General features: G+C 41.5%; 2 protein-coding genes across 4 annotated transcripts in view; one reads left to right on the top strand and one right to left on the bottom strand.

Annotated features, from left to right (window-relative positions):
* The window catches only part of LOC105394184 (clustered mitochondria protein homolog), a 30,950-nt gene extending 7,466 nt beyond the window's left edge, over positions 1-23,484 (top strand). The window contains exons 2-26 of one of the 3 annotated variants that reach the window (XM_048622370.1): positions 694-885; positions 1,536-2,152; positions 2,797-2,958; positions 3,777-3,930; positions 4,307-4,440; positions 5,451-5,587; positions 6,734-6,963; positions 8,019-8,123; positions 8,272-8,303; positions 10,067-10,261; positions 12,047-12,259; positions 13,224-13,398; positions 13,893-13,998; positions 14,147-14,535; positions 14,855-15,057; positions 15,296-15,502; positions 16,244-16,331; positions 16,714-16,862; positions 17,172-17,254; positions 17,486-17,615; positions 18,046-18,318; positions 18,612-18,737; positions 20,751-20,966; positions 21,681-21,895; positions 22,113-23,484. In XM_048622370.1, the coding sequence (XP_048478327.1) occupies positions 694-885; positions 1,536-2,152; positions 2,797-2,958; positions 3,777-3,930; positions 4,307-4,440; positions 5,451-5,587; positions 6,734-6,963; positions 8,019-8,123; positions 8,272-8,303; positions 10,067-10,261; positions 12,047-12,259; positions 13,224-13,398; positions 13,893-13,998; positions 14,147-14,535; positions 14,855-15,057; positions 15,296-15,502; positions 16,244-16,331; positions 16,714-16,862; positions 17,172-17,254; positions 17,486-17,615; positions 18,046-18,318; positions 18,612-18,737; positions 20,751-20,966; positions 21,681-21,895; positions 22,113-22,242 (4,661 nt within the window). In that variant the 3' untranslated portion in view covers positions 22,243-23,484. Of the gene's footprint in view, positions 1-693; positions 886-1,535; positions 2,153-2,796; positions 2,959-3,776; positions 3,931-4,306; positions 4,441-5,450; positions 5,588-6,733; positions 6,964-8,018; positions 8,156-8,271; positions 8,304-10,066; positions 10,262-12,046; positions 12,260-13,223; positions 13,399-13,892; positions 13,999-14,146; positions 14,536-14,854; positions 15,058-15,295; positions 15,503-16,243; positions 16,332-16,713; positions 16,863-17,171; positions 17,255-17,485; positions 17,616-18,045; positions 18,319-18,611; positions 18,738-20,750; positions 20,967-21,680; positions 21,896-22,112 lie in introns of all 3 variants that reach the window. The other 2 variants (XM_048622369.1, XM_048622371.1) reach the window with 2 other exon arrangements.
* Positions 23,485-23,718: 234 nt separating this feature from the next.
* Positions 23,719-27,249, bottom strand: LOC105397533 (ubiquitin carboxyl-terminal hydrolase calypso). The gene is made up of 8 exons (XM_011569558.3): positions 26,760-27,249; positions 26,528-26,675; positions 26,209-26,392; positions 25,792-25,943; positions 25,422-25,616; positions 25,078-25,148; positions 24,777-24,986; positions 23,719-24,265 (listed from the first exon to the last, which is right to left on the bottom strand). Exons 1-8 carry the CDS (start codon positions 27,132-27,134, stop codon positions 24,083-24,085), a joined length of 1,518 nt encoding a protein of 505 aa, XP_011567860.2. The 5' UTR covers positions 27,135-27,249; the 3' UTR covers positions 23,719-24,082.
* Between the last annotated feature and the right edge of the window lie 51 nt (positions 27,250-27,300).

The raw sequence follows: 27,300 nt of genomic DNA, 5'->3' as shown, positions 1-27,300 counted from the left end.
GGTGGAAGTCCCTTCCGTCCCACGAAACTGCCATGTCATAACAAATCTAACCTCAAAACAATTTAGCTAGCACATGACATAGACGGGAAAGTTCTGTTTATGTAGTTGTGTACTTGAGCAGTGTTCCATTATGTATAAATAAAGGTGCCAATATAAATTATTTACACGATCGACTTACCTATTAGAATGTCTTGAATTTTATGGAGTATAATCCAATGCCGCCGCTTCTAACTGCAGACAGAAGTACCTACATATTTCTACTGGAATAATACATGACCTACTATTACCTAGTCATTGGTTCTGTCGTGCACAATTTACCATGAGTTGTCTACGTTACATAAAGCTTTCATTGTCTTGTAGTAGCGCGCTCTAAGTGTGGTCGCGAAATGAAATTATGGCCAATCACAATGCGAGCTACCCTCAAACGTCAATCACATTAGGCAACTCATGTACCAATAGACACACCTGAGCTGTGTTACTAAGGACCTTCGCTGCGTTGAACGGACTCCTAGAGCTGAGCATTGTATATGGAAAAACAAAAGAAAACATCCCGCGCATCTCATTCCTTGGCGCAGCGGAGTGAAGACTCGGCTGCCTGTCCACCAAGCGAGCGAGCAAATATTAACCAATAGGATTGCATAAAATATTCAGTGGTACAGTCACAGGCAACCTAAACCGTGGTTGTTGTTGCAGCCGTGGGCGGCGACGCAGCGGAGCGCGTGGGCAAGATGAAGAAGGGCTCGGCGGTGAACGGGCACGCGCCGGGGGTGGACGAGGGCGGCGGCGCCCCCGCCTCGCCCCCCGCCTCGCCCCCGCGCGTCTCGTACGCCGCCGCCGCCAAGAAGGCCTCCTCGCCCGGCGCGCCCGCCGTGCCCGCAAGCACAGGTCCTGACAGATTACTGGTTAACGTAGATAGATAGTAGTTGAAAGTAGAATGTAGTAAGAATAGTTACAGAACTAACTATATAACATAAGTATACAATTATACATAGCTTACAGGTAGATAGAGATACGTTCTTAGGGTCTTCCGTTCCTTCCGTATTGTGTAGGTTGTCACTATCATCACATTCATCACCAAGCACGGATTAGCTTTTCAAACTAACCCTACCATTATTTAGTATTCCAATCATAAGCCTGCTACACATCCACCAAAACTGTACAGAATATCGAATCATTGTTTGATTTTCCTTGTCTTATTAGCGTTTCTTGCTGATCATATTTCCTTTTTACTGAAACTCAACCACCGTTGTCTTTGAATCGTATATATTGACACAATTTAATACCTTAATTTGAGTTAAGTCAGAAGCAATTTTTAATAAATATAAAATGAAATATTTTCAAGTCTGCTCTGAGCTGCTCTTGCATAGTGATATGATAGATAATAATTAACTTATACCTCTATACAATTGACATTATGAATGACGCCACTGATAACGACCGGCTTCCAGGTCAAGAAATGTATCCCTTATAAATATAATCAACACCTATGCTGATAAAAATGGAAAACAGTTATTAATCATACCATTACTTTTCAGACTCGAAGATGAAAGTAAACGGCGAGAAGTCATCACAACAGAACGGCGACGCAGTGGACAAGGAACAGTTAGAAACCAAAGACGTAGTAGTTAACGGCACAGGAAAAAAATGCGATAAAATAGTTAATGGTGACACTAAAAACGGTACAGTTTGTGATATTAGTAGTAGTGATACTAAATTAGTTACTAATGGATTCAACAGTGATTCAGACGAATCTAAATCAAATAAATCAGAGGACTCGAATGAAACTGTTATATCAAGTCCGTGCTCGAAGTCTACTGCAGAACAAAAACAGGTTTCTAATAAGAAGAAAGAGAACAGTGGAAACAAGAAGACTAAATCGGCAGAGAAGGCCAATGAATCTGATAAGAAGAAGGATTCTGGCAAAAAACATGTCGAAGAGAAGAAAGATGAAGAGAAGCCAATAAAGGTGGAGACTGTGTCCGAGAAAGTGAACGGCGAGAGTGATAAAATAGTGAATGGAGACAAGAACCGCGAGTCGTCGCCGAGTGAGGATGGAGATGACAAGAAGAGGGACGCCGAAGTGGTGTTCATACAGGACCTGGGCTTCACCGTCAAGATCGTCAGTCCTGGCGCTGAACCCTTGGATATTCAGGTAAATACTCTTTCTGGAATCAATGTTTGTTAGGTATTTTACTCTGCTATTAATTTTTCCCTTATAAATCATGTGGAACTGGAACCCATACCGGTAAATCGCCATCCAAGTTTCTCGAGTTCAAATTACAATCAGACCTCCAGGTAGTCCTTGAATTCTCATTTTAGAAGTTATTTTGTGCGTCTTATCTGGTAGCATTCTTTTCAGAATCTAAGGGCGCCTTCAAATTAGTCGCTAATTGTCGCGCGGAAGCAGCGCGGCTGCAGCGCTGCAGTCGCGCTGCTGTCTAAATTCCATATAAATTATTAACGCGCGACTGCAGCGCTGCTGCGGCGCTGCAGTCGCGCATCTTTTAAATTACAAAATTTATATGGATTTTGACAGCAGCGCGGCTGCAGCGCTGCAGCCGCGCTGCTTCCGCGCGACAATTAGCGACTAATTTGAAGGCGCCCTAAGTAGCCTTTTGTTGTAGTGCGCTTAAATCTGTAACAAATCCAATCAGTTCATGTCAGAAAAGCTTACTCTTTACTTTACTTTATTTGTAGGCCTCAATATCTACATCTTCCATTCCTGTCAATCAGAAGATATTGAGCCTTCACTTTATTTGTGGGCCTCAACATCTCCAACTTCGATTTCCCCTGCAGGTATCGAGCATGGAGTTGGTGCAGGAGATCCACCAGGTGCTGATGGATCGCGAGGACACGTGCCACCGCACCTGCTTCTCGCTGCAGCTGGACGGCGTCACGCTCGACAACTTCGCCGAACTCAAGAACATCGAGGGCTTGAAGGAGGGCTCCGTTATCAAGGTTCGTGTTTAGTGTTAAGTGAAGGTTGGTGTTTGTTTGGGTTGTTCTTGTTCGTAACATATTATGTGACGAATTAAGTTTCCATGAGGTTAAAATTTGAGGATTTTACTTTGTGACAAATGTAGAACAATTAGTTTGTTTTAAGAAGGCCAAACTATAGGTACGTTTGCCTTTGGCTGTATACTAAATTCACTTATAATTTATTATGCAGTGAACTGGATGCTTTAAGCATTTCGAGTATTATCTATTTTGGCAGACTGAAATCTATAAGAGGATCTTGAAACAGTCATTTGTCATATGCCAACAATATTCATTTACTACATCTTGACTGCAAGAACATTGGCTATAAACATTGTATGTAGGTACGGGAGATGAAGCAGCTTCCTTTACATGTATTTTAAACAAGACCAGTAGACCACGTGCTAATAATTTTCCTCATATCACTTCACTATCGCTTTAAATCTGACAGGGCAATCTTGCAAATATTAACCTTGGTCAATTGGCTGACAGACAAGACAGTTCCAGCTTGATTGAAAGCGATAGAGAGGGACAGAAAGAAAATTACACAAGGCCCTCGTGATACTCTGAAAGTGCTATCACCTTCTTGTCAAGTGTATGAAAGGATACCTGCGTTTAACCCGAAGCAGAAAGCAGCATAATTTTCACAGCACATATGTATGTATAAGTGTAACGTAAACGGATTGCCTTTCTTTCTATCTATCAACCAGGCGTACACGCGAGCTCGCGACAGAAGAAAAAAAAGGCTTTCCGTTTACGTTACGCTTATATGTGCTGTGTCCAAAATCCCTTGCTTCTAGGTGGTGGAAGAACCATACACGATGCGCGAGGCGCGCATCCACGTGCGCCACGTGCGCGACCTGCTCAAGTCCATCGACTGCTCCGACGCGTACGCCGGCCAGGAGTGCTCCTCGCTCGCCTTCCTCAACATTGTCACGCAGGGGGATATACTCGGTATGTTTCTTATGTGTCTGCTTTTTGGACTATGAGCTCAAATCTAAAAAAAAAAAATAACGTTATAGATTTGTTATCATGGTCATGAGCCGGTAAACATCCACTGCTAAGGATATGTCATCCACTGGACATACGCTACTCCCAAGGGGCATCACATCACTCTGCCTTTCTCATCCAGCTTCTACCGGCTATCTGTCTTAAGGTTGTCGGTCCAACAGAACTTGGCTTGTATAGTACAAAAACTTATTATAATTAACTAATACAAGTCAACCATAACGCTATCTTCGTTGCGTCCTTTAACATACCAGTCACAGTTTCTACACCCAAACCCTACAATCCCTAACACAAAAACTGATCCTTCAACCCCGTCCAACAGAGAAGAAGAAGTCCCGTCCGGAGAGCGTGGACTGCACGCCGCCGGACTACATCATGCCGGGCAGCACGGAGCGCCCGCTGCTGCCGCTGCACCCCGGCCTCAGCAAGGAGAACAAGGCGCCGCAGTGCCTCAAGGTAAAAAGTACAGCAAGTGCTGAGCGGGGGAGCTTTTGTTTTTAAACTGAACTAAACTTTGTGTTTTGGGTATTATTTGATAGTATATTTATTTCGTTCTTACAACAATACTTCTTGAGTTCCTTAGCTCTTATGGAACATTATAATGTGTGCCTATCAGAGTTTCTACGGTAACGGAACCCTACACAAGTAGATTCTAAATTTGTAACCTAAGAGCATTGTACTCAATCCAAATCGTGATACGGTTCGCAAAGTCAAAATGTAGGTAGGTACAGCGAAAAGCGAGTCAGACTATCCCTTCAGGGATTTCAGTCGTGAGCATATCATATGCATGCATATTCATTGTTACGCCAGCCACCAGCCACTTTACCGCCAATTATGCAAAGAGCTAATCCACTCAACAAAGATATAACTAATCTACATACGTTGCATGCTAAGTGGCGTCTGAAATTACCGCTATTCTGAAGACAATACTGTTAAAGTAGTTCACCCATTTTATTACTATTCTAAATGTATCTTATGTATGTATGAACCTAGGTTTTCACTTTCTACGTTCTTGACCTACTTATTCAGTTTCTCCCGCAGCCGGGTCGGGATTAAAGTCGCTCCATACGAGCACGTCGATTGCAGTTACTTACATAACGGAGATGCTGTGTGCTCTTTGAATCACATTCTTATCTTTTTTTATCAATATGATATCTCTATTTTGAACACTAATATAGGATTGCAGCACTGCACCGATACACTTTACATTTAAAATATGAAATGACCTAATTGAAATAAGGATGGAAATCTAAATGATGATAATCGCATAAGTCAGTAGGTACATTTTATTATCGTCTGAATAGTAATTCTGGACGTGGAGACGGCTTGATTCTTGCAAAAATACCTAAAAATATTATTTTGACATCTGTGAAATATAAACTATTAAATTTACAATAAAACTTGCGCGCATTGCAGGTATCTGAAACTTTGCCTAATCTTTCATGACCTGATCTTCCCGTGTGTAGGTTCTGACGACATCGGGCTGGAACCCGCCGCCGGGCCCGCGCAAGATGTGCGGCGACCTGCTGTACCTCCATGTCGTGACTCTCGAGGACCGACACTTCCACATCACGGCGTGCCCCAGGGGGTTCTACTTGAACCAGTGAGTTGTAGTCATATACATAGTTGTGGAAGAAAGTCTGCTACTGCGAATGGAGCGGGCGGATGGATCCATTTGACTCGTAATATTTATAACAGTGTTTCAGTCATAAGCGAGTAGGAGGAGTCCGCTTCGCTCGCATTGGAAGGCTATCATTACAGTATTGAGGACATTCAAAATGAATCCTGTAAACATTTTAAGTATGCAACCCAAGAGTTTCTTATCTCATGGTCAATCCAAGACACTACATCAGTTATTATAGAAATGGTATGTACAAAAACTTCATTTTGATTTGATATAGGTAGCTATCAAACTTTTCTGTGGAAAAGTTCCGAGAAATAATTTACTCTACCGCATATTTATGTAACGAATTATCTAGGTAAAGATAAATACATAGTTTCACCCGAATAACGATTGCCAAAAAATATTCTTATTGTTGCCAACTTTGATTTGAAGCTTTTTTGATCCCAAAGAGATAGAGATGTTCGCAAAATACGGTTAAAATAGACTTTAAATTCGGTTAGGCTTGTTTATACAATTAATAACTTATCATACAAACTATTTTTATAGCCCAATCAAGTTAAAAGAGTGTGATAATTATAAAACACGGAAAGCTATGTAGATTGAGTAAGACTCGTTGATACCTAAACACCTAAAAATATGTTTACGCTCGCTTCTCTGATTTATGACAAGTTACACAACCGAATCTCATTTTATTTACCGATTGTGTAATGAGGTGCGACTTTGTTGATGCGCTTTGAAGATAATATAGTTTTTCCTCACAATACGATACGAGTACAGATTATGCGTACTACGCGGAGGCAGCCACTGAAGCGTGAAATTGCATATTTACACACTCCGCGATTATATTAGCTGCGGTTTTGCAATACTTAGCGGATAATTTACGTCGATTCTAAAGGCACAAAATTTAATTTTAGCGATGTCAAACTATAAATTTTGCCAGTGGAAAATTAGAATTACGAAAAACCTAGAGTCAAACCAAACTACCCTTATTTGAATGTAATAAGGATTCTGTCAGATGTCTTTCCCCATGGAATGGGATATAACTCGAATATATACCAAAAAATTAAGGTTTTGACAGCTCTCTACATCATTATTGTACATACTAACCCGATCACCCCCTCGCAGATCCTCAGAAGAAGTATTCAACCCGCGTCCGTCCACCCCGAGCCTGCTGTGCCACTCGCTGATCGAGCTGCTCGGGATCGTATCTCCGGCCTTCAAGCGCAACTTCGCGCTGGTGCAGAAGAGACGCATGCAGAAGCACCCCTTCGAGCGAGTGGCCACGCCCTACCAGGTGTACCAGTGGGCCTCGCCGGTGCTGGAGCATACGGTTGATGCGATCAGGGCTGAGGATAGTGAGTATTTCTTGTGACGATTTGATTTACCTATAGGAGGTGTTGCCGAAGTATTTTTGTTTGTGTGTACTTTTTTCACGCTGCAACTAGCGAGTGAAGGTATGATTTGTTATGTGAATAGTTGGGGGTCATAAGATTGACCAGTTTTATGAGATTTCAATGTTGCTAGAAGCTTATCACCTTAGATACGCCATTTACCTAGGTGCCATAATCTGGCACCCATAGTCCTATGCTGGTTCTGAACAGTGAATTACCTCTACGATGGAGCACCTAATACCTAATGATTGCAATTATGTTGACATTATAAATAGTGCCTATATAGAGGATATGAACTGTCATTGATTTGTCCTACATTATCTATTATAATGGTCCTTAATGTTGTGCAATCAACGATGCTCAGCCTCTTAGCTTTAAACAGGAATCTACAACGTTTCCATTACCAAGACAAACAGATAAACGATACTTAAATTAGTTTTAGTTCCACAAATTATATATAATCAGTGCAAGAGGATACCGCTCTAATGACGTATGACATAACGAACTGTCTGAGACTTCGAATGTGTAACACAAATCACACAATCGATTTGATGATGACATTATTACGTAACGAGAGTAACAAACAACTTTCTACTCGTGAAACAAAACAATAACATACAAGGAAATTGAAGACTTAACTTCCAGATTAAATATTTAGTTCCCATCGATTTGACATTTCTGTTAGCCTTGACACTTGGTATTTAGTATGTACGTTATTTGCAGCGATTCTGAAGACACTGGAGGGTTACTCTATAGTTGACGAAAAACGAACGACCGGGAGCTGTCGAGCAATCGGCATCTTACACAGTAGCGCTCCGAAACTTCGTTTTTCGACTTAAAGAGTAACCCCACTGTTTTTAAATTTAGCTATGTAAAATCTTAGAATTCATTGCTTTCTATTCGACTTTTTGATTGGCTACGTAATTGCCATATTCCAAAGTTTTCCCAGAGCCAACCAAAAATTGATGCCTTCAAAACCAATTCCAAAGTTTGCATATTAAACATGGTATTCCCTGCAGCGTTTTCGTCGAAGCTGGGCTACGAGGAGCACATCCCGGGGCAGACACGCGACTGGAACGAGGAGCTGCAGACCACGCGCGAGCTGCCGCGCGCCACCCTTCCTGAGCGCCTGCTGCGGGAGCGAGCCATCTTCAAGGTTAGTTTAACCCTTAAGCCGTCTAGTGGCAGACGAGGTACTGTCTCCTGGGGACTATGGCTGTCGATAAAATAAATTTCTATAAGCGGGGGAGCTCCCGCGCGCCACGCTGCCCAAGAGGCTGCTGAGGGAACGGGCCATCTTCAAGGTTAGTTTATAGGTTCTCTCTATAAAGTCCAGAAGTCCTAACACGCCAAGACGTGAAAAAAGTTTTGCGTCGCGCTCACTCACTTCGACGGCTTCGAGAGCGAGTGCGACGGAGAGTTGATGTCACGTCTTAACGTGCGCGTCTTACGCCCCATGCTAAGCCTTCTGCACAGACGAGGCACTTTTGCTGTCGATATAATTGATGTCTGTAATGAAAGATGGAAGACTTATGTGTGTAGTTGCAAGTGTGTACAAGATGTTGTTTGTTAGCACATACGTAAATAATTTAATATGCTTCGAGAAAAAAAAAACCTGTAGACAGGACGTAGGTACATACATTTTTGTACATAGCAATACCTTCTGATATTGAATATTTTTTAGTATCAGATCTGAATACTGTTAATGTGGATTGAGTCATTAGCACAATGGAATTCTTTAAGTTCCCGCTCCTATTCATAAAAGACTAGCTCAATACAGATGGAATTCAACATAAAAACAAATAGCTCCTATTGTATACATTTTCGTTAGTAATGCTAGTTGGTTCTTTCAACCTTGAAATTCTTTGTGTAGACCACATACAATATACATATAATAGTATGTAATTATTGCAATCCTGCATGCATTTCGTGTCTGAATGGCTGCACAAAAAATATTCAAATATGCTGGTCAAATTAGCTTCAAACAGGGCGTGGCAAAAAGGGTAATAGCTATAGTAGTAGAGGTCACAACATCCACAATCATAACAATTTTCTACAACTATTGAATATTCGACAATGATAGTGAGTTTTTACAAGATTGGAATTATTACTTAGCTACAAATGCTATAATATTTAAAATTAACACAATTTGTGCCACACCCTGAGTTTCTTTCGTATATCTGGTCTCAAGTAGCCGTAAAATTTATGATTTGAATAAATTGTTATCAGCGTGCAGAGGTCATCTGACACTGTTTTATCGCCAGATTGTTTACTGAAGTAATGTGAGGACGTAAGACTAAGACAACCTATTTTAACATAAGTCGTTATTGTGACCTAATAAAGCTATCGCTGTAGGTATTTGAATTTGAATGAGCTTTGAAATGGTGTAATACTTTTAACTTGAAAGTTTGCGCCCTTGTGCCTATATTGTGTATTTACGACCTTAGATATGTAGACGGTAGTGCAGTACTTCAAAGTGGCCTTAGTAAAGCTGAGGTTGATGATAGTTAAGAACATAATCAATACCAATATAACTAATTAGTTCAATTATTTTCAACACAGAATGATTTAAATTCTTTGGTCACCGTCCAAAAAGTATATCAGGAATTATTTCAAGTATACAGGAAAGCTACTAAATTTTGTTTGTTGATGGATACTTGAAAGTCGTCATAGACCGTTCGTTTAATAGATAGATAGATAGCATTACGGCATCAATTACTATTTGAAAAATCCTGCCTTTTCAGGGTGTTGTAAAAGTGGTAGGTATGAGATTGACTCAGGAAGTGTGGGTGTCTAAACAACTGCAGTTCTACGACTTTTAGAAATTCGTGAAATAAAATATCTTCTCCACAGACATTGAGTCACCCCTATCACCCATACCAATTACAACCCTGTATATTCTATACCTACCTACACTAACACTACAATAACAACAACCTCATCACACTATAACCCTTAACCAGCCCTGGCTACTTCATTTTTTTGGAATGAAAATCAATGGGTAAAGTTAACAATAATGTGTGATCGATTTCCATATCCTGATTAACGCCTAACCCTCTGTCCACAGGTGCACAGCGACTTCGTAGCCGCAGCGACGCGCGGCGCGATGGCCGTGGTGGACGGCAACGTGATGGCCATCAACCCCGGCGAGGAGCCCAAGATGCAGATGTTCATCTGGAACAACATCTTCTTCTCGCTCGGGTTTGATGTGCGCGACCATTACAAGGACTTGGGCGGAGATGCTGCTGCGTTTGTTGCTCCGGTAAGTGTGTGATTGGTGGATTTTTGTGAGGTACAGTCAACTGCATAAGTAGCTGTAACATACTCGTTTGTACCTTGTCAAACACACAAACTGCATATTCAAACATTGACGGTTTGTTATGTAGTCAGTTTGACCAGGTACAAAAGTGTATTGCTAATTATGCAGCTGACCGTACTTAGTTAAGATTTTTATTGATTATTTATTAGATTCATCATATACCTAAGTTAAAAAATATATGATAAGACAATTCAAAAAAGTAATATTCTTACCGTGGCGGTGACATATTTTAGAGCTTGACTAGCGTTTGTCACCGTGCTGAAAATATTATGCTGAAAATATTAGCCAGTCAGATTAGTTGTCAGGGTTTTTATAAGTGTGTATCAAGTTTCTAAGTTTCAGGTCAAGTCATTCCAGTATTGCATTATGCTTTTACAAATATTAATTTGACAGTGAAGTGAATTAATTTTTATCAAAATGTTTCCGCATTGCGTTTATTTGAAAGATTTAATCAAAGTTCTACGTATATGATAGCATATAAAACATTACACACCTACCTACCTACGCACGTCAAAGTTGTGTAGGAGCAATCTAATATGTATTGTTATCTCATTAGAATATCCTGATAATAAACACATTGTATGAATGAATGGAATTACGACATTTAATAGCAATCAGTGAGAAGAGTATTTAACTCATACGTGCTATGCTGGATTACTATTGGCATGCATGATGCCAAAATTATAGCAAAGATAGAGTGATCCTCTATAGACCCACTTTACCACTGGGATGTCATAGAAACAAAAACATTTAAATAAGTAACTACAAAGCATTTAGGGTTCACAGTACGATCGTGACACAGCGTCACAGCACATTTCCCTCTATTATAATCACATTATCTCTTTGGAAAAGCATCGTTATTGTGAATAGAAGGGCTGATAACATAGCACAGATAACCTAATGCTAGTTAGAACACTATATCACATTTATATTCTCAAAGGTGGGAATAGCTGAAGTAACACGTAATAATATACATTACATATTTACTTCGCGAATCTCGCTCAAGGTTCTACACTCGTCACTGATTCCATTACGCAAATAGAAGCACTGATAAAAATACCGCCTTTTTCATAAACAAGGCCGAATCATATCTGTTTAAGATGCTATCATATACGTAGCAACTGTAATATTATTTTACTGCTTAGGTAAAATACGGACATACAGATTTCCTAAGATAGGTTACGTAGAAAAACGATTGACATTGATTGTAAATTAAATCCAATCATAGCTTAGAATGGGCACCATTAGATTTTATTACAGTAGTTAATGACATTGTTATAATTTCATTTACATTACAAGACTAGTATGGTATGCCTCTCTATTATATCCTGTACGAATTGGACTACGCTATGGATGAATTTCCGTTTTGTTTCACTGCGCTATATCATATTATATTACCTGGCTCCTGGATACGTGAGACATTCAGTTGAGTTATTGGTAAATCGCTAAGTATAAATGGTACCACAGGTTCCTTGGGATTCTACCTACTTATCCAGACTTCACTGTTAACAATAAAATTTAAGACCATTACCACAAAATTTACATAGTGTTCAGCCAATGTGTATTTCTGCTAAATGCCTTTTACATGTATCCGTACCATTCTAAACATCCCTAAAATGGTGTATAAACTCATTTGTATAGTAACCCCCAAATTCATAGAACGAACTGTCAGTTACTGTTACTGGTGAGTAAGTCTTTATCCGCTAAAAAAACAATGTGCCCCCACAGCGCAACGACCTACAAGGCGTCCGCGTCTACAGCGCGGTGGACACGCCCGGTCTCCACACTCTGGGCACGGTGGTGGTGGACTACCGCGGCTTCCGCGTCACGGCGCAGTCCATCATCCCCGGCATCCTCGAGAAGGAGCAGGAGCAGAGCGTCGTGTACGGCAGCATCGATTTTGGGACCACGGTGCTGACGCATCCGAAGTATATGGAGCTGGTATGTACGAATTTGGGAATTTAAATTTCCCTAAACATACTTACCTGCAAGGTTGCAGGGAAGCAGTGGACCAGAGCGGCACAGGACCGGAAGAATTGGTGTACAAATAAGGAGGCCTTATACCCAACAGTGGGCGATAGAAGGCTGATGATGATGATGATTATGATACTTACCTGAGTGTTATCTTTATTATAGAAAGTTTGATGGTTAAGTGACTTTTTTGGGGGACACTGTATTATTTTAAACATCGGTTGTGGATATCCTTTTTGATTACTCTTACCATTTTTCAACACATTGCTGTAGTTCAGATGCAGATCAGAATATTAGGTACCTTAAAGATGTGGATCTAGTTATGGCCCAATAGATCGAAACTCTTACCAGATACGTATAGAATAGATGTGTGCAGGAAGACAATAAGAAAGTACATACATATAGATACAATGGAAATGCCATGCATTTTATTTGTCTCTTACGAATGCAACCTACTGACATGAAAGACTGTTTCTATTGAACCCCTATTGCATTTTCCGCTGAATGTTACACAATAATTATGCTGTAATACCTGATAGTATGGATTGTGTCATCAGCTTTTTGTGCGAATGTGAACAATGGCAAATTGATTTAATGTTAAGTGTGTGCTTATTAATCTAGGCTGCTAATAGCCTTTTAACACACACCTCATTATCATTTGAAAGTATGTATGAGAATACTGTTTCTACTGGGATCACTATCTGAATGATAAGCTGTAATAGTGGTCTCTACTGACTGCACTATAACAATAAGCCTTTAATGTTTGAGTCAATGATCCAGTAAGGGAGCATAACAATTGGTCTTGTAGGACCACAAATAGGGCTTCACATTCACCAGAATAAGTTTTACAGGCAGTAAATAAATCTTATACAGTAGCCGAAAATATCTGAAAGTGATAATGATGATAATTGCAAAAGTCCCAATTCCCCTACAGCTAAGCAAGGCAGGCCAGCAGCTGAAGATAATGCCGCACTCGGTGATCAGCGCGGGCGGCGAGACCGTGGAGCTATGCTCGAGCGTGGAGTGCAAGGGCATCGTGGGGAACGACGGCCGCCACTACATCCTCGACTTGCTGAGGACCTTCCCGCCAGATGTCAACTTCTTGCAGCGTGAGTTTGTTTTCATTATTTAAATACCGGTAGCTGTAAATGGTATTTCAGATGGATTCTATAGCACACGCCTCTATGTTTGGAGCCTACGCGATACCGTGCAGTTTCTGTACATCCAGGAAGAGACCTGGTAATGGTAATAAAGCTTTATTGTAGACAGGTTTAATGGCTATCAATGTTACTTAACTAATTCCGAAAATCTGTTAAGTCATAGGTAGATAGAATCAGTTAGACACGATCTTTATGGAGCCTCCTTCCAAAATATTTGCTACTTGTCGCATAATCTATAGATGCAAAGAGAGCGGTGTACTAGAAATACTAACCTAGAATTACCTTAATTAAAAGTTTAACGGGCGTAAAAAAGCTAGGAATTTTACGAGGCCGTAAACTTAGCCCGTAAACTTTATAAGTGTGGGATAAATTAAAATAGCTAAGTCCTAGTAACAGTAAGTTTAATGATTACAGTAATTAACTAATTATTTTGTTTGTTTCAGTGGAAGACGACGAGTTGAGAGAGGATATTAAATCCATGGGCTTCCCAATTATTCATAAGCACAAACTTTGTTGCCTTAGACAAGAATTAGTTGATAATTTCGTTGAGTGAGTATCTACAGCATTTCTTTCTTACTTTTTAGAGTTTTTAGCAATTTAATTAAATAAAAACGTTGTGTAGAAAGACTGATGTAGTTGAAATTTCGCTTTGTTCGACGCGATACGATATGTTTATAATAAATAACAATGTTTCTAGGGCTCGCTACTTCATGTTCATCCGCTACGCTGCCTTCCACCTACAGCAGCTAAGTGCCAAGCGCCAGCAGGCGGACACAAAGTCCATCGAGCCCAGCAAAGACGCCAAAGACAATACTAGTGAGACTAAACCCAAACGAGACACCAAGAGCCAGGAGAAAGAGACAAAAGATAAAAAGAAGAAGGACAACAAGAAGGATAGCAATAAGAAGGAAGAGGTGAAAGCTGAAAAGACAAAGGAGGTGAAATCTGAAGAGGAAGTGAAGCCAGAGAGCAAGGATGAGGAGTTATTGTTGAACGATAACTATTCCGAGATTGATACCGATGTTGCCAAAAAGATTGTTGAGAGTATTACCGACTCTATCAGCGGGGAGAAGCAGGAAACTGATTGTAAGTGTATTTTTATTCATATCATATATCTATAGGCGCATCAATTTCAAGATAGGTCCATTTGATTAAAAAAATGCATTTAAATAAATTGAAATTGCGGGAACGTTGCTTAATAATGGACTTCCACGCTTCCTTTTGTGGTCAAGAAACTGAATAAACGCGCTCAAACATACAAACATAAATACAGGCCAAACTGAGACCCGCTTTTTTGAAACGGGTTAAAATGCTATTCTATATAAGATATAAAAAAAACTTCGTATTTCACACTACCTTCTGCAAAAAATCACAATTATACTTTACAAACCATTACCCCCCACAGCGGGCGACAGATCGCGCGCAGTGGTCGCGGCGGCCGCCCGCGCCGTGGCCTCGCTCAAGGAGTCTGAGTTTGACGTGCGCTTCAACCCGGACGTCTACTCGGCCGGCATCAAGCACGCCGCCTCGCCCGAGCAGCTCGCCCAGCAGCGGCACCTGGTGAAGGAGGCGGCCGCCTTCTTGTTGACGACACAGATACCCGCGTTTGTAAGTAGACGGATAGAATGGCGTGCGTAGAGAGTCGTGGCTAGCTTGGTGTGTCGCAGATAAGTCTAGTGGGAAAGGTTTCACGTGGATTACGAACCGTTTAATTTGTTCTTCCTGATAGACCTAAGCATAACATATTACACGATACACGCATCCAAAATCAACCTACACATATTAGTATTCCCTAACGCCTGAGTCAACAGATCACCTAGAACTTAACCAACAATTCCTCCACCAGGTGCGCGAATGCCTCGAACAATCCTCCGCCCCCATGGACGGCGCAGCGCTCACAGAAGCCTTGCACGCGCGCGGCATCAACGTGCGCTACCTGGGCCGCGTGTGCGTGGCGCTGCGGGCGCAGCCCTCGCTCGCCTACCTGCACGCGCTGGCGCTCGCCGAGCTCGTGCTGAGAGCCGCCAAGCATCTGTATACCGCGCATTTGCAGGTGATTTAATGTTATATGTGTCTATAAGCGGGATACTTAACGGACGAACACATAAGATAAATGAAAATACAGCATTTTCTATACGGCGCATTTGCAGGTAGTTTAATGCTATATGTATGTATCTATATACATATAAGCGGAATATACCTAACGGACGAACGCAGAGGATAAATGAAGCTACAGCATCTAAACACTCCAAATACGGCCGTAACTGACCCTGATAATCTGCAACTGTAGCTAATATTACTGGTTAATCCTTCCGCCACGGTATCAAACCCTAGTCCGTTAGACACTTGGTGTGCCGCGGCGTCCCGTGCGCTGCCTGGGCCGCGTGTGCGTGGCGCTGCGGGCGCAGCCCTCGCTCGCCTACCTGCACGCGCTGGCGCTCGCCGAGCTCGTGCTGAGAGCCGCCAAGCATCTGTATACCGCGCATTTGCAGGTGATTTAATGTTATATGTGTCTATTGTAGGAATGTAGGTACCTACCGGACGAATATCGGGGAACAGCAGAGGATAAATTAAACTACAGCCACAAAACACTCATATGCGGCCATCGCAAGCTGTGCGTCCGGCGCGCTCTGGGTAGTCAGCAGTCTTTTTGTTTCTGTCGCACCTACCAAGGAGAATATGACCACTGTAAAGGTTATCCCAATGACGGAAGATCATTTTAAACCAAGTCTTTTTCCAAAGCAAAAGCACCTGTATAGTTAACTCATTAGCTAACAAAACGAATTGTTTGCAGAGCTGCGACGCGATGTGCATCGGCGTGGCGGTGGCGCACTTCCTCAACTGCCTGCTGGGCGCCTGCCCCAACCCGAGTGTGCCTTCAGGTGAGAAATAATTACAATAACATACGTAATATTGCGTGCTTGTATTTACATCAAATATCTCTAATGTGTAATCTTGATATCTTGATAGAAAATTACAAATCCGTTTTAGCTGATGCCAAAAACTGTATTATATTTTCATAGTATTCGTTTTATGTATTTATTATATTATTTATCACTATGCCTTCATAATAATTAAGCTGATTGTTTAACTATGTTATGAAATAAATTTCTGTGTAAAAGCATTCCATTTCGCTTTTTTTTCTAGTTTTAACATCGTTATAATCTTAAAGATTTTAATTCCATAATGATTATTTTAAATGAACACTATGATCAATCAACACCCCAAACCTGTCACACCTCCCTAACTAAACCAACTCCGCAGGCGAGGAGCCAGGGCGCGCTCGCGGCAGCGGCGGGCGCGCGGGGCGGGGGCGGCGCACGCGCAAGCCCGCGCCCGCCGCCGCGCCCGCGCCCGAGTGGTCCGCGCTCACCCCGAGCAAGCTGCACCACCATATCAAGCATGAGCTCAAGGTAAAGAGGTCTATTCATGTTGCTTTACTACTGGTCGGAAGGCATTTTTAGTCATTTTTCCCATCGGAGGTGTCGCCCAAATACGTCAAATCTGAACGACGACTTGGTGTAGTTATGTAGTTATGATTTCAGTCAGCTCGTGTATTTAATCATACTCGTGAACTCCATTGTAGCTGCATCGTTCTTTCCAGTGTTAATTCTTTATAACAATGTAATTTCAAGCTAAGTATAGATATATCCGCTCCAGCCAGAACAAGACATTAAAAAAACTTGAATTCTTCACCTAATAGTGAATTATTTTGTTTGCAGTCATACTGGGGCTATGATCTCAACGCTGACAGTATGGAATCATTGATTGAAAAGAATGGACTGCAAAAAATATCACTTTTGAGGTAAGTTATAACAGATAAAGAAAACACTACTTTGTCTCCACTCCATAACTCATCTATACCAATGTTTCGCTCTCCTCACTGAAGGATACTGGCCCCTATTCAATATCTAACAGGGGTCCAAAACTAAATTTTACAGTTTTATCAGGCTTTTGACAGCGCTAAACAGGTGCTAGACACTGTGTTAGTTTTTGTGGTAAGGCCCATACATAATAACCCCTATCCTCTCTCCAGGTCGTTCGCGCTGAAGGTTGGGCTGCAGGTGGCTCTCCGCGAGTACGACTTCGACAACAAGCACAAGCCGACGTTCAGCGGCGCCGACATCACCAACATCTTCCCCGTCGTCAAACATATCAACCCTAGGGTGAGATACTTACTTGTACTTCTTTGAGTGGCGGTGATAAACACTAGAGCTAGACTAGAGTTTGTCACTGTCGTGGGTTGGCCAGTAAGATAGCGGTAGTCGCTGACTGCCGACTACGTGTTATAAATTATAATTATAAGTTGTGACACTCGGGAGGCTCCTTGCTTCGCCTTTCTACCCCCATTTTAATTAAACAGCACTATGAGAGCCTTTATGGTAAAATATTGTTAATATAAATTTTAATGCCTAAAATATAACTTTATTGCAAAGTTATAATATTATGGTGAAAGCCTTTTTTATGAATCACAAACCTCTCAAACAACAAAAAAAACAGCATTATATAAGATCGGAAAGTAAGTTTGCTTGCATCAAGATAAACCTCCGTCAATCTTTCAGAAAGGTCACACCCTAACCAACAACATAATTCCAGGCATCAGACGCATACAACTTCTACACGACGGGCCAGAGCAAGATCCAGTCGGGGGCCGTTTCCGAGGGCCACGAGTTGATTGCAGAGGCGCTCAACCTGTTGAACAACGTCTATGGAGCGATGCACGGAGAAATCGCCCAGTGTTTGAGGATGGTGGCACGCCTCTGCTACGTGACTGGGGAGCATAGGGACGCGATGGCGTACCAACAGAAGGCCGTACTTATGAGCGAGAGGGTCAACGGGATTGACCACCCGTACACTATTACTGAATATGTAAGTGTTTTGTTTGTTAATTTGATGTTGTAGCAGCTTAACTATTTTATATTTAAAACCAGAAACCGCCCGCTCCGCCCCCTGGTGTCGTGGACTCGCCCTTAATTTTCAGTAAGGAAATCGACCCTGTATAAAATTTAAATGTAAATGTAGTGCTTTCCCCCGAATCCGATTTGTAAGTCGTCACTATGAAATTTTATACTTAACGTTTTCATTTCGCGCGTTTTTAACTCCCATAACCCTATCTTTTGTACCCTACACTACCTTGCTTACCCGACTTTTCTCTATTCCAGTCGCACCTGGCGCTGTACTGCTTCGCGAACGGGCAAGTGTCCACGGCGCTGAAGCTGCTGTACCGAGCGCGCTACCTCGCGCTGCTCGTGTGCGGCGAGAACCACCCCGAGATGGCGCTGCTAGACGTGAGTGTGCCATACGTTACTGTAGTCAGTCGCAGTCGCTATAGCTATAGTGAACCACCCCGAGATGGCGCTGCTAGACGTGAGTGTGCCATACGTTACTGTAGTCAGTTGCAACTAGCGCTATAGTGAGCAGCTATAGCTAACTTTTCTGAAAGCGCTACAGAATCAGTCAATCTATCAGTGTATGCGTTTTACAGATATAGTGTTAGTATTTGTTTCCACGCGCAAAATGATTAATGTGGCCGGTAATGCTTTAACAAGCAGTGGCCGAACTGTAGCCAACAGATTTTAACTTTACTGCTCTTATAAAAGGTGAAATAAATGATGTCCACGATCATAAAACTATGATCTGCAAACAGTAAGGGTGGGTTGCATCAACATCCCGGTTATCGTAATAGTTAAGGTTAAACTTAGCAATGACAGAGTCGTTATAGTTAACATTTTACTGCATCGTGTTGCACCATCAAATCTTCGGTCATTGTTAATGTTATTAGGGTTGCTAATCGTTTGAGACATAATTTTCCCTTGAGTTATTGTGGGAAACGTTTTTATGTAAGGCAATACCAAATCTAGCTGTCGGACTGAAGCCGTCACAGAGTACATTGTATGATTGTAGCCGTCATTCTCTGTCAAAGCACTCAAAGTCAACATGTCATAGGACCTAAGTCTGTTATTCCTCCAAATATTGACCAAAAGATTATCATCAATAAAACCCGCGACAAAGTAGACTCAGGTTTATTATTAATTAATTCTTAACAAGTTGAAACGAGCAGGTAAACGCAGCGTGGGACGCCCTCCTCCCCGCTGGACTGATGACCTTAGGCGGGTGGCGGGTAGTGGTTGGATGAGGAAGGCCGAGGACCGAGTATTGTGGCGCTCCTTGGGAGAGGCCTATGTCCAGCAGTGGATGATTATTGGCTGATGATGATGATGATGATGATGATGATGAAGTTGAAATTAAACAAAATTAAAACTAACGATGTAATCTATTGAAATATTTTATTTTTATTAACATTCCTGTTAACTGCATAGACAGGTTCCTCTTCATCAGATGATGAATCATCATAAAAAAAAACCTAGCTGGTGGTACAGGGTCTCTCATTTTGTTACATAATATATGTATTATGCAGCTATAGCGTAGCCACTATAAAGGGCTGCACTCTTCTTAGTTCTGTCCTTATTTTCATTGATAAATTGCTGTATTTGAGTGATTGCAAAATTTCTGAAAACAAGGTTATTCAATTAAAGAGTTACGTATGTTACTTTGATATTAGATTGCTGCGCTGGACCGGCAACCGGCAGGTAGCCGGTAGTGGCTGGATAAGGAAGGCCGAGGGCACAGTGTTGTTTCGCTCCTTGGGAGAGCCCATGGCTAGAAATGGACGCTTATTTGGTGGTGAAGATGATCATTACGCCTACAACATAATAATAGGTGCATTGCTACTTACTTAGTCGTTGGAGGCAGTAAGAAAGGTTCTAGTTTTAAAGCCAACACACGAGCCACATTTTTGAGACCTGGAACCTATCCAAGAACGAGTTCTCATCCCTTAGTTGCGAATCTATCAGTTCTCTGAAAGTACAGCTTTCTCTTAATATTTCGTAAGTTCCGTACTTACTCCACCTCAATCTCAATTTCTGAGGAACTTGTTTCAAGCTATATTTCACGTAGAAGCGACATGATAAGAATTATTTAATATTAATATTTGTACGTAATACTGTTACTTTGAGGTTATACAATGCGTTTGACAGCTACCTGACTTTAACAATAGCAGTAACCGGCCAACATTGGGTGGTTATGGTTATCGTTAAAGTTATGACGTCATTTTAACCATAGTTGAATGGTGCAACCAATTTTTCGCTTAACCGATGCTTTGACAGACGATGTGACGTTTGTAATGGTTAAAGTTAAATGGTGCAACGCACTCTAAAACTGCAATGGAACATGTTTTTCTACTTCTACACCTGATTTTATTCTCATACAACGCAACTAACAGACCTATCCTCCCTCCACAGAGCAACATAGCGCTAATCCTGCACGCGGTCGGCGAGTACGAGCTCTCTCTCCGCTTCGTTGAAAAGGCGCTCGCGATAACCGTCCTGGTTCACGGCGCTCGCTCGCTCAAGACGGCGGTGGCGAGACACCTGCTGGCGCGCACGCTCAGCTGCCTCGGGGACTTCCGCGCCGCGCTGCAGCACGAGAAGGAGACCTACTCCATCTATAAGCAGCTTGTGAGTATTTTATAGCGTAGAAGATACTTCGAAAGTCACGGCTTTCTTAAAATAATGACCGAAATACATACGTTTAAGTTTCTAAAGACACGTCAATATTACCGACATACTGAAGAACTGTCATTATGGGAGCAACTCGAAAAAGAAATACATCGTTCAGCCGACGAAATTTAGGTATATGTTGTAATGGTGGCACAATGGCGCTCGCTATAGACAATCGTTCTTTGAATTAGGACGGCAGTGCGTGAGGTTAGGTGTAGGTTGTAATGGTGGCACAATCCCGCTCAAGACGGCGGTGGCGAGGCACCTGCTGGCGCGCACGCTCAGCTGCCTCGGGGACTTCCGCGCCGCGCTGCAGCACGAGAAGGAGACCTACTCCATCTATAAGCAGCTGGTGAGTAGTGTGCCATTACTGTGTAGTAGGTATATGGCCATTACCATAGACAATCATTCTCAAAATACGGACAGAAGTACGTTAGGTGTAGGTTGAAAGGGTAGCACACACAACTGCTTTGTGGTAGCACAATGACGCTCGCTGAAGACTATAGAAGAAAACCTACTAGCTTTCCCCGCGAGTTTTGCTTCGCCATACCACGTTTTCTAGTGGGAATACCGGGATAAAGTTATCATTTCATCAAAATTGCTTCAGCCGTTTCACAAACAAACACTCACAAACCTTCACCTTTAATAAATAAATTTACAATTCTCTTCCAGCTCGGCGAAAAACACGAGAAGACCCGCGAGTCGTCCGAATGCCTGCGCCACCTCACGCAACAAGCCGTCGTACTTCAGAAGCGTCTGACGGAGGCGTTCAACCGCGCGCCGCACGCCGCGCCCGCGCCGCCGCCGCTGCACATCCAGCCGCCGCCGATACCCTCCGTCATTGACATGCTCAACCTGATCAACGGGATACTGTTTGTGCAGATCAGGTTAGTTATTTTGCAATTCCTAGCACGAATGTCGCGACGTTGATAGATAGTGGTGTACCATCAAATTGACCGACGAACGTGCTGTTCCTGTTGGATGTCGCGTCATTCTATAAGGCAGCTTTCGATTCAATGTAGGGCAAGAACTCATAGTTTTTTCATGTCATGCCTATTTTCTATGCCAAACCAAGGTAATTAATTGAATCCATTTGTTGAACAGCCCTCAAGACATCGAGCAGTTCAAGGCGGAGATAGAGAAGCGTCAGCTGAAGGACCTGCCCCTGCCCGGCGACCCGCCCGCCCCCGCCCCCGCTGTCGCCGCCGCCGCCGCCGCCCCCAGCGACAGTTGAAACCGCCCGCCCCACTCAACACGGACATTTAATATACACTGTTATTTTACACTTATTCATTCATAACATTGTTCCTTATTATCGAGAATGTATGCGTAGTTTAGAGTGCTAAGGTTTGATGTAGATTTTTTTTGTTAGTGAAATTTTGAGGATATTATTTTGATCAAATAATTAAGAATATTTTTTTTTAATCTTGCAGGTGCAATAGTGTTTATTTATGCATGTGCATATGTAATATGTTTCGCTCAAATCACGCCGAGTTAGGTTTAATTGTATGCTTCCGGTTCGAATTTCCCAGTGGACACCCAAAGTAGTGCAATTCTGAAGTAGTGATAATAGCAATAAGTGAGTCGGTTGTGAGGCGCCGCCAGCGCGGGGCCACTGCCTTCACCTTCTACACCGTTTATCAATTGTTGTTGTCGAGTATTATTTCTTTTAATTATATGGGAAAATATATTGTTGAGAACCCATAGTCGTAGAAATTCAGTTATATTGTGATTGAAATGTAACAGGATTTGTCGGCTTATTATTTCAAAGAGTTTATTATTATGTATACGTTTACTGTTATGAATTGATTTATTCTATATTTTTAATTATCACAATTATTCATAAAATCAATTACTTAAAATTACGAAAATAAGTTCAATACTGCCTTGATCGTTATAGGTTCACTTGATAGTCTAGTGCCATACAAATAGTGAAATTAAGTAGTATGATTTGAATATTTCTGTTAGTCTGTGATACGATAAGTTTTTTCATCGAGTACTTGCCTTGTATGCCACTTTAGCAATAAATGAAGCCAATACTTAATGATCACTCCTCATTGTTAAATGATCACAGCAGATTCAATTATATAATAATATGATAGTTGTTTGTGCAAATGTTATCTAGTACCTAAGTAAATTGTTGTCGCACGACAATAATAACTTGTTGCAACCGGATGGCGCTTTGTTGAATGACTATAGAGTTTGCCGAAGTTAGGTTTATCATAGATCATAAAATGTTTCGACATGAGCAATATTGATGAAGATTTGAAGTAAAATAACTATTTTCGCTAACTACATATAGGAATTGGTGTCATGGATAAGTATTTGTCGTGGTTATTTTGAATGAAGTTTGGTGGAATACGTGCCTGAGCAAACAATAATTTCTTGCTGTTGTTGTTGTTACATTTCTTTAACAATATGACGATTATGTAAATACGGCGCTGTTCGTAGTTAACTAATAAAATCGTTTTTAAAACCTTGCATTTTCATTTGTTATATCATCGAAGACGATTAATCTTGTGATCAATAGGCACACTTAGTATATTCCTAATTTATCTTTTAGAGCAGCATATCTTACTTGTGTTACAGCGCAGCATAAGAATATCTGCCAATATTGTTTTGAATGATATTCAGCGTTCGCTCTGCCGTCCTAGCCGGAGTCGAGTTATAGATAAGTTTTAAGGGGTGTTGTTAAATTAATATACAGTACTTAGTTTATATCAGTATTTTTTTAATAATCTACGAAACAATACTTATATACTTAAATAAAATTAAAGTAAAATACTTTATAGTATCAGGGATATGTAAATAAATTAAACAGTCAATTTTCCGTATGAGTTAAGTTGCTAGGAAGATTTTCCTACCCTATTTTCACATAAAGTAATATGACAAATACATGTTCTTGTATAAATAGTAATAGTCGACCATATCATAACGACCAGCGTTTGTAACTGATAAAAAACGTAGTGAATATTTGCTCAGTAACTGAACATAATCGCATGGGATAATGTTCCATTATTAACATACAAAGACTTTTAAAGCAATCATAATAATCCTCACTCCACATCGACAGTTCACTTCCTTGGCCGCACCCTAGCCCGGGGGCGCGGGCGCGGGCGGCGGCGGCGCACGCGGGCGCTGCGGCCGCGGTCCAGCTGCGCGCCCACCAGCTCGCCCAGCGCCCCTCGCTCGGCTAACATCGAGAGGAACGCGCAGATGAACTCGTCGTAGTTGTGCGTGCGCCGGCAATCGTCCACCTGCAGGGAAATGGTTATGAATTTTGATGACTCAAAGATCTGTTGCGTCTAAAGCAAAAGTAGTGCAACATGTAGCGATATTTTCGCGATATGATTGGTGAGTGGCCTCTAAGTCATTCAAACGCAACCATAGCCACGGCCTAGTGACGCGGTACTGATGGACGCTCCATGAAAGCTTGTGATTAAATAAAACCAGTTATTTCATGAAATAATTAGACAGTAACGACGACCGAATGGCGTAGTGGTTAGTGATCCTGACTACTGAGCCGATGGTCCCGGGGTCGATTACCGGCTGGGGCAGATATTTGTTTAAACACAGATATTTGTTCTCGGGTCTTGGATGTGCCCGTAAAAATGGCAATAGGCCTGCCCCCTATTACATTGGGACTAACATAACACTCTGGCGAAAAGTGGGTGCAGCAATGCACCTCTGCCTACCCCGCAAGGGAGTACATTAGTACAAGCCGTGAGTGCGTGTGTTTTTTTTTAATTAGACAGTAGAATTATTTACCTTATACATATCTCTTTTATCGTTTTCATCATTGAGAGCCTGCTGACACGATTGTATTTCCTTGTTGACTTTGCTCAGCAGTGCGTTGAGCTCTGCCTGAGTGAAAAACAGCTTTGAAAGTTTCATAGGCTGATCTTCAGTTATTTCTCTGTAGACTAGAATAGGGGAATCATTACTTCTTATGAGAGCTGTTGTTGAGGTTGGATAAATCTGAAAGAGAAACAGATTGGAGACATTTTGCATAAGTTATGTATGGTAATACAAATAAAATTGTAGTAGTATGTAATATGTTTAGACTTACGTTTTCGAGTATTTGGCTGTCTCTGTCTATTGTGACAAATTTTACTGTAGCTCCTTGGTCGACTGGACTTACTGGAAATTAAAAAAACATAGTTATAAGAAATCTTATCCTCTTTAAAGATGTGGGAGACAGTACATGGAGCCACAAACGATTTGTAGGAGGGTTAGAGATAGCAGTGCAGAACGACTGACAACATACATATCTGGACGGTAGCCTAAAAGGATATAGCCAAAACACTGAGTGACACAAATTGTGGTGGCCTGTCTCTCGTTCCCAGCTTGTGGTGCCATTTCACGGATTCCTCTGAGTTAATCAAGGAGAGGGAAATATTTGTTAGTGCTTACCAAGAACAATCCTACTGTCTTGTTGCTCTTGATCCGTGGTGCCAATCTCAATGGCCATAGGTACAGTGAAGTCCACTTCAAATGTGTGCACCTCCGAGGCTTCCAGCGCCGAGATGATGGTGTCTTCACTGATCTGCTCATCCATGTCCTCAATCATTGACTCCTCTCCATGTGTGGATATCAGTTCACCTTGCTCTGGAATATTTTACCATGATGAGTTAGTAATGATTCTACATATTGGGTAAGGTTTAAATCATAACCCTCCCATCACTGATACAGTTATTTTGGCCACAATTCAAAATTTTAAAAGAAAGGATAAAATTTGAGGACAAGCAAAAAGCAGGTAAGTAGTACTTTCAAAATTATTTACCATTATATTGAATTCCCTTTGAATGAATATGTCTGAAATGTTTGCTTATTTTGGATAATGCTTCCTTCACTCTTTTCTGATTTAGCTCTAGAGATCCCAGGGTTTTTGTGAATGCAATTCTTCTATCAGGTACAACTGCCATTAGATTGAATCTGAGGAAAATGAAGCTCATTAACATTCCTATTAGTGTGTAATGATAGTAATGAATCAAATTAGCTAATTAATATGTTCACATATTTTCCATCAGCAGCACACATCACTCATACTGTTTATAGGTTCCTCATAAGCACAAACAATAATCTAACCATGCTACTGGCTGTGCATCAGTATGGCTCTGGTGTAGGTGTAGTATTTAAATATTTATTTCTGCTAGTGTTTAACAAACCAGACTTCTTATACTGATCTAATAGGAATTACCTGATGTCATGTACTTGTTCACCAGCATCTCGGCCAAGTCTCTCGGACATTACCCGTCTGAACTTCTCCGTCCAGTCCTCATCCACCGCCCACGGACCATGGTCTGTGGGAAATGGCTTCAACCCATCCAACTCAAATAAGTGACCGTTTATTGGTACAAAACTTACAAAGTGATATGCTTCTCCTGTAAATAAAGATTATGGGCACTTTAAGGATAAGTATAGGTCTTTGTTTAGAAATAAATAGGAAGAAAATTCTTATAAGGCTTTAAGCTACACTGCAATAAATGTAGGATGTATTATGAAATAGAATAAAATACCTGTGAAACGGCCTGTGGATACTCCAGCATTTTTATCAGTCTTCTTCCTGGCTTGTGGGATAGCATGAGAATTGTGTGCACATGCAAGCTCCGGCGTATTTCCTATTGCCCATCCTTTGTTCTCTGGATTCATTCCAAGTGTATGATGCTGGAAAATTATTATACTGATGTTTACTTAATGTTACACAAGATTGACAAATAATTGTACATAAAACTTGTAAATACTGAACACCTTTAGCCTGCTCAGCGTTTCGCCTAAATGCAAATTGGGGCAGTTTAATAAGATTGAAAGAAGAGCGTGCGTCGCGCAACTGTTCGGCACCATTTGTTGGGCGAAGAATATGTTGTTGATGGTCTCCTCATCGCGGACGAAGCTCTCGATCTGCTCCACGAACTTGCGCCGCGAGCGCCGCTCCTCGATCCAGCGGAACAGGAAGATGAACCCGTACACCGGACTCTCCAGTGGCTTGTGCAGATCATATATTTCTTCCACCTGCACTCCCTTCACACCGAAGTCTTCCAGTAGCAAAGTAAACAAACCAGGATCACTTTCAAGTTCCAACCAGCCTTCAGTTAAGCTGTTGAGTTCCACCGGCATGTTTTTCATAGAAGAAAGGCCGTAATTATTAGATTTTATTACTTTTTTGTTTGAATTCAAACAATGCAACAAACAACAATGCAAAGAATAGGAGGGGTAGAGAAGTGGGGTGGGGGAATCTCCTTGACAGGTGATGGATGTCAACTTCATGACATGTTGGTACTCTGTGAACGAT

This window comes from Plutella xylostella, chromosome 8, assembly GCF_932276165.1.
Source record: "Plutella xylostella chromosome 8, ilPluXylo3.1, whole genome shotgun sequence".
Classification (NCBI taxonomy): domain Eukaryota; kingdom Metazoa; phylum Arthropoda; class Insecta; order Lepidoptera; family Plutellidae; genus Plutella; species Plutella xylostella.
Note: the sequence above shows the minus strand (reverse complement) of the source record. Positions and strands in the feature narration are given on the sequence as shown.

Bases quoted from the DNA above. Each gene is read 5' to 3' on its own strand.
- LOC105397533 (XM_011569558.3), bottom strand. From the start codon at position 27,134: ATGAAAAACATGCCGGTGGAACTCAACAGCTTAACTGAAGGCTGGTTG. The intron at 25,617-25,791 runs GTAAATAATTTT...AAAATATTCCAG, and splicing joins AAAGGGAATTCAATATAATG to AGCAAGGTGAACTGATATCC. The intron at 24,987-25,077 runs GTAAGTCTAAAC...TTTCTCTTTCAG, and splicing joins ACAGCCAAATACTCGAAAAC to ATTTATCCAACCTCAACAAC.